The following is a 4,886-nucleotide window of genomic DNA, read 5'->3' on the forward strand; positions in this document are numbered from 1 at the left end:
TCTTCCCCCATTCCTTAGAAACCACCAAGTGAGCCTACAGGAATTAATTAGCAATGGAAAGTACCCGCTATTCAGGCCATTCACATTTAGTGGGTGTCCCTCTCCCGGTTTCGCCGGGGCATCGGCACATCTCGCACGGGATTTGGGGATCCCTGGAAGGGAGATACCGACCCCGGGGGCAGCCCCCCACCACAGCTGCCGTCCGAGCCGTGGCCTGTGCCTGCGCGACCGGGATTGAACGCCAACACTCGACTGGTAGAGAAAAGGGTCTAGTTTAATGAACAACAGTCACAATGAACACTGACAAGAGTAAAAGCGGCCCGCAGCCGCAGAGCAGCCACACGGCATTGCCGGGAGCCTTTCAGACAACACAATCACGGCACCGGCTCCTTCCTTCAAAAACAACTGCGAACGGCAATCAGTCCGTGAGATAATTCCGGGAATAAAAATACAGAGGGGATTCTCAACTAGACAGTTCCGGAGCAGCCCAGCCTCACTTGGAGCTGGTGTACTTGGTCACCGCCTTGGTGCCCTCCGACACGGCGTGCTTGGCCAGCTCGCCGGGCAGCAGCAGGCGCACGGCCGTCTGGATCTCCCGGGAGCTGATGGTGGAGCGCTTGTTGTAGTGGGCCAGGCGGGACGCCTCGCCGGCGATGCGCTCGAAAATGTCGTTGACGAACGAGTTCATGATGCTCATGGCCTTGGAGGAGATGCCGGTGTCGGGGTGGACCTGCTTCATCACCTTGTAGATGTAGATGGAGTAGCTCTCCTTCCTCAGCTTCCTCCGCTTCTTGCCGCCCTTCACCGGCGTCTTGTTCATGGCCTTCTTGGCGCCCTTCTTCGGAGCCGACTTCTTCTCCTCCGGCATCTTGGGCAGCAATTTCCAGCGCAACAATGAGGCAAGGCCGCCGCCGAGCCCGCTTTATATACGCTGCCCCCATGGTCATATGCTAATGAAGGATGGGGAGAATTCACTTTATGATTGGCCAGTCTGCACACGCGTCATGTTCTATCCGGTGTCGGTCTCTGATTGGTGGCGCTGAGCACAAAGCTGTGCCGGATTCTCTCTCCGGCCATTCGCGATTCCAAGTGCGCACTCCTTGACTCGCCGCGCACCAATAATTAACTGATTTTAATCAAATTGTATTTGCATGGACATATAAGATTGATTTGCGACAGAAATAGCGAGCCGTTGATTATGTGATACTCCTTTTCGCATTGTTTAAATCTGCCAAACACCTCTCTACCGCTTCCCTGAACCTTCGTTAATTCCTTAAAGACAGTCGAGTCAGCTACTGAGTTGGAACACTGAAAACCTTCTGAATTATTACTCAATAGCGGGCAAAGAAATAGCAGATGGAATACAGTGTCGGGTTGTGTACGGTCATGCACTTTGGTAGAAGAAATGAAAGGGTTGACTATTTACACGAATCACACTGAGAATTTGACACTCATATCGTTCAAACCAAAACGTGGAAGCAAAAAAAAGACTGTACTCAGCAGAGCAGCCAGCCCCCGTGAAGAAAGGAAGTTAGCAGATATTTTGAGGAGAGAAAGAACTTTGATCAGAATCAGAAATGAGAGAATCGAGTTAGTTTTAAGCTGCAGACAAGACGGAAGGGGAATGGATAGTCAAGGGAAACCTCCATTGCTGGGCAAGACCGAGATTACCGCCGAGAAACGATCCCACTGAGTGAGAGAGTGTGTGTGAGACACACACAACATAAGCAAAGGAACATAATTTTTAAACAATCGGAAAACAAAATATTTTAGTTGTAAGAGGATATTGGCTAAGTTAGCTGTGTATATACGTGATGCACTATCAGAGCATGATGGCTTTTCAGAGCAGTTTGTGGTTGAGCCCACTAGACGATCAGCTATTCTGGATTGGGTGTTGTGCAATGAACCAGAATTGATTAGCGACCTTAAGGTAAAAGAGCTCTTATGGGCAAGTGATCATTGAGGAGAAACTAAAGTTAGATGTATCAGTATTACAACAGAGAAAGGGAATTACAATGGGACAAGGGAGGGGTTGGCCAGGAATCATTGGAAAAGAACACTGGCAGGGATGATGGCAGAGCAGCATTGGCTGGAATTTCTAGAAGCAATTCAGAAGGTGCAGGATATATACATCCCAAAGGGGAAGAAGTATTTGAAAGGAAAGGTGACCCAACTGTGGCGAACAAGAGAATCAAAGCTGACATAAAAGCCAAAGAGAGGGCATTTAATAGAGCAAAGATTAGAGGAGGTTAGAGAATTGGGGAGGTTTAAAAAACCAACAGGAGGCAACTAAAAAGTCATTAAGAAGGTAAAGGTGTAATATGAAAGTAAGCTGGCCAATAATAATAAAAAGAATACCAAAAATTTCTTCAGGTACATAAAGTGTGAAAGAGAGGAGACAGTGGACATTGACCTCTGGAAAACAATGCTGGAGAGGGATCAATGGGAGACCAGGAAATAGTAGATGAACTGAATAAGTATTTTGCATCAGTCTTCATTAGCAGTTTGATTGAAGTTCCAGGTGTCAGAGGTCATGAAGTGTGAGAAGTTGCTGTTACTAGAGAAAAGGTTGTTGGGAGACTGAAAGGTCTGAAGGTAGCTAAGTCACCTAGGCCAGATAGTCTACACCCAAGGGTTCTAAAAGAGGTGGCTGAAGTGATTGTGGAGGCATTAGTAATGATCTTTCAAGAATCACTAGATTCTGGGATGGTCCAGAAGACTGGAAAATTACGAATGTCATTCCATTCATCAAGAAGGGAGAGAGGTAGAAGAAAAGAAACTATAGGCTAGTTAGTCTGACAGTGGTTGGGAAAACGTTGGAGTCACTTATTAAGGATGAGATCTTAGGGTAATTGAAGGCGCATGATAAAATAGGCCATAGTCAGCATGATTTCCTCAAGGGAATATCTTGACTGACAAATCTGTTGGAATTATTTGAAGAAATAACAAACAGGATAGATAACGGAGAATCAGAAGGCCTTGGATTTTCAGGTGCCACACATGAGGCTGCTTAACAAGCTCTGAGCCCATGGTATTACAGGAAAGATTCTAGCATGGATAAAGCAGTGGCTGACTGGCCACTAAGTGGGACTAAAGGGAGCCTTTTCTGGCTGGTTGCCGGTGACATGCTGTTCCACAAGGGTCTGTGTTGGGACTGTTTCTCTTTACATTGTATGTCAAAGATTAAAGGCTTTGTTGCAAAATTTGCAGACGATATGAATATCGGTGGAGTGGCAGATATTAGAGATACAGATTAGAATAACGGGCAAAGAAATAGCAGATGGAATACAGTGTCGGGAAGTGTACGGTCATGCACTTTGGTAGAAGAAATGAAAGGGTTGACTATTTTCTAAATGGAGAGAAGATACAAAAAAACTGAGGTGCAAAGGGACTTGGGAGTTCTTGTGCAGGATCCCCTAAAGGCTAATCTGTAAGTTGAGTTGGTGGTGATGAAGGCAAATGCAATGTTATCATTCATTTCAAGAGGACTAGAATATAAAAGCAAGGATGTAATGTCGAGGTTTTATAAAGCGCTAGTGAGACCTCATGGAGTATTGTGAGAAGCTTTGGGCCCCTTATCTTAGAAACTGGAGAGGGTTCAAAGGGCGTTCATGAAAATGATTCTAGGATTGAATGGCTTGTCATATGAAGAGCGTTTGATGGCCTTTGGCCTGTTTTGGCTGGAAAACAGAATAATGGAGGGTGGCCTCATTGAACTCTATCAAATGGTGAAAGGCCTTGATGTGGAGAGGATGTCTCCAGTGGTGGGAGAGTCTACAACCAGAGGACACAGACTCAGAATAGAGGGGTGTCCTTTATAACCATATAACAATCACAGCCCTCCTAGTCCGTGCCGAACTCTTAATCTCACCTAGTCCCACCTACCCGCTCTCAGCCCATAACCCTCCACTCCTTTCCTGTCCATATACCTATGGGCAGAAGGCAGGAGATTGGGGCTGAGGGGGAAATGGATCAGCCATGATGGAATGGCAGAGCAGACTCAATGGACCAGATGGCCTAATTCTCCTCCTATATCTTACGGTCTAATCTGTAACAGCGTTTTTATTAAAATGTACAAGTTGAAATGGGATCAGAGAGCAGTGGGATGATACAGATATTATCCCTGAACAATAATCTGATATGAAGAATAAACACACAGGGAACAAATTAAGGCGGCTAACATAAATACAAGTGGATAATTTACCAGAAAAAAATAAAATGCAACTCAGGCACTTCAAAAGCAGCGGTCTCACTTTTCAGTCCTCGATGGCTACAGAATGAGACAGGGCAGATGCAATGATAAAGAACGAGGTGAGGTGTAAGGACGAGGACCATGACTTTAATACGGCAACTGCTCTACGTGAGACCTCAGGAAGCCATGGACTCTGTCTACACTTCTTGCTGCCTTCGTAAAGTGGTCAGCGGAAACAAAGATCCCACATTCCCCAGATATTCTCTCCCCTGCCCCTCCCAACAATAATCCGGTAGCAGATACAAAGACCTGAACGTATATACCACCTGGATCAAGAACAACATAGGATACATCGGTATTTACTAAGGAGAAGGACATGGAGGATAGGGAGTCAGTGCCGAGAGTATTAATATGCCAGGACATTTAAAGTTTAGGAGGAGGTAGCATTGGGCCTCCTCAAGACCATTAAGATGGATAAGTCCCCAAGGCTTGATTATCTAAGATGGAGGATAGGGAGGTCAGTGCTGGGGCCTTGACCAATATCTGTGTGTTCTCTCTAACCACAGCTGAGGTCCTGGAGGACTGATGAGGTTAACATTGTTCCATTTTCAAGAAGGGAACCAGGGATAATCCTGGAAACTATTGACTGGTGGGAAAGTTACTGGAGGGAATTCTTAGGGATAGGATTTATGAG

The 4,886-nt window shown here is 46.0% G+C and overlaps 1 protein-coding gene across 1 annotated transcript; it reads right to left on the reverse strand.

Moving 5' to 3' along the window:
• Nucleotides 1–256: 256 nt before the first annotated feature.
• LOC132393203 (histone H2B 1/2-like) lies at nucleotides 257–910 on the reverse strand. The gene has a single exon (XM_059968203.1). The coding sequence runs from the start codon at nucleotides 866–868 to the stop codon at nucleotides 494–496; it is 375 nt and encodes a 124-aa protein (XP_059824186.1). The 5' UTR covers nucleotides 869–910; the 3' UTR covers nucleotides 257–493.
• Nucleotides 911–4,886: the final 3,976 nt, after the last annotated feature.

This window comes from Hypanus sabinus, chromosome 1 (genome assembly GCF_030144855.1).
Source record: "Hypanus sabinus isolate sHypSab1 chromosome 1, sHypSab1.hap1, whole genome shotgun sequence".
Classification (NCBI taxonomy): domain Eukaryota; kingdom Metazoa; phylum Chordata; class Chondrichthyes; order Myliobatiformes; family Dasyatidae; genus Hypanus; species Hypanus sabinus.

Excerpts from the sequence above, each read along its gene's own strand:
- LOC132393203 (XM_059968203.1), bottom strand. The coding sequence starts at position 868 with ATGCCGGAGGAGAAGAAGTCGGCTCCGAAGAAGGGCGCCAAGAAGGCC.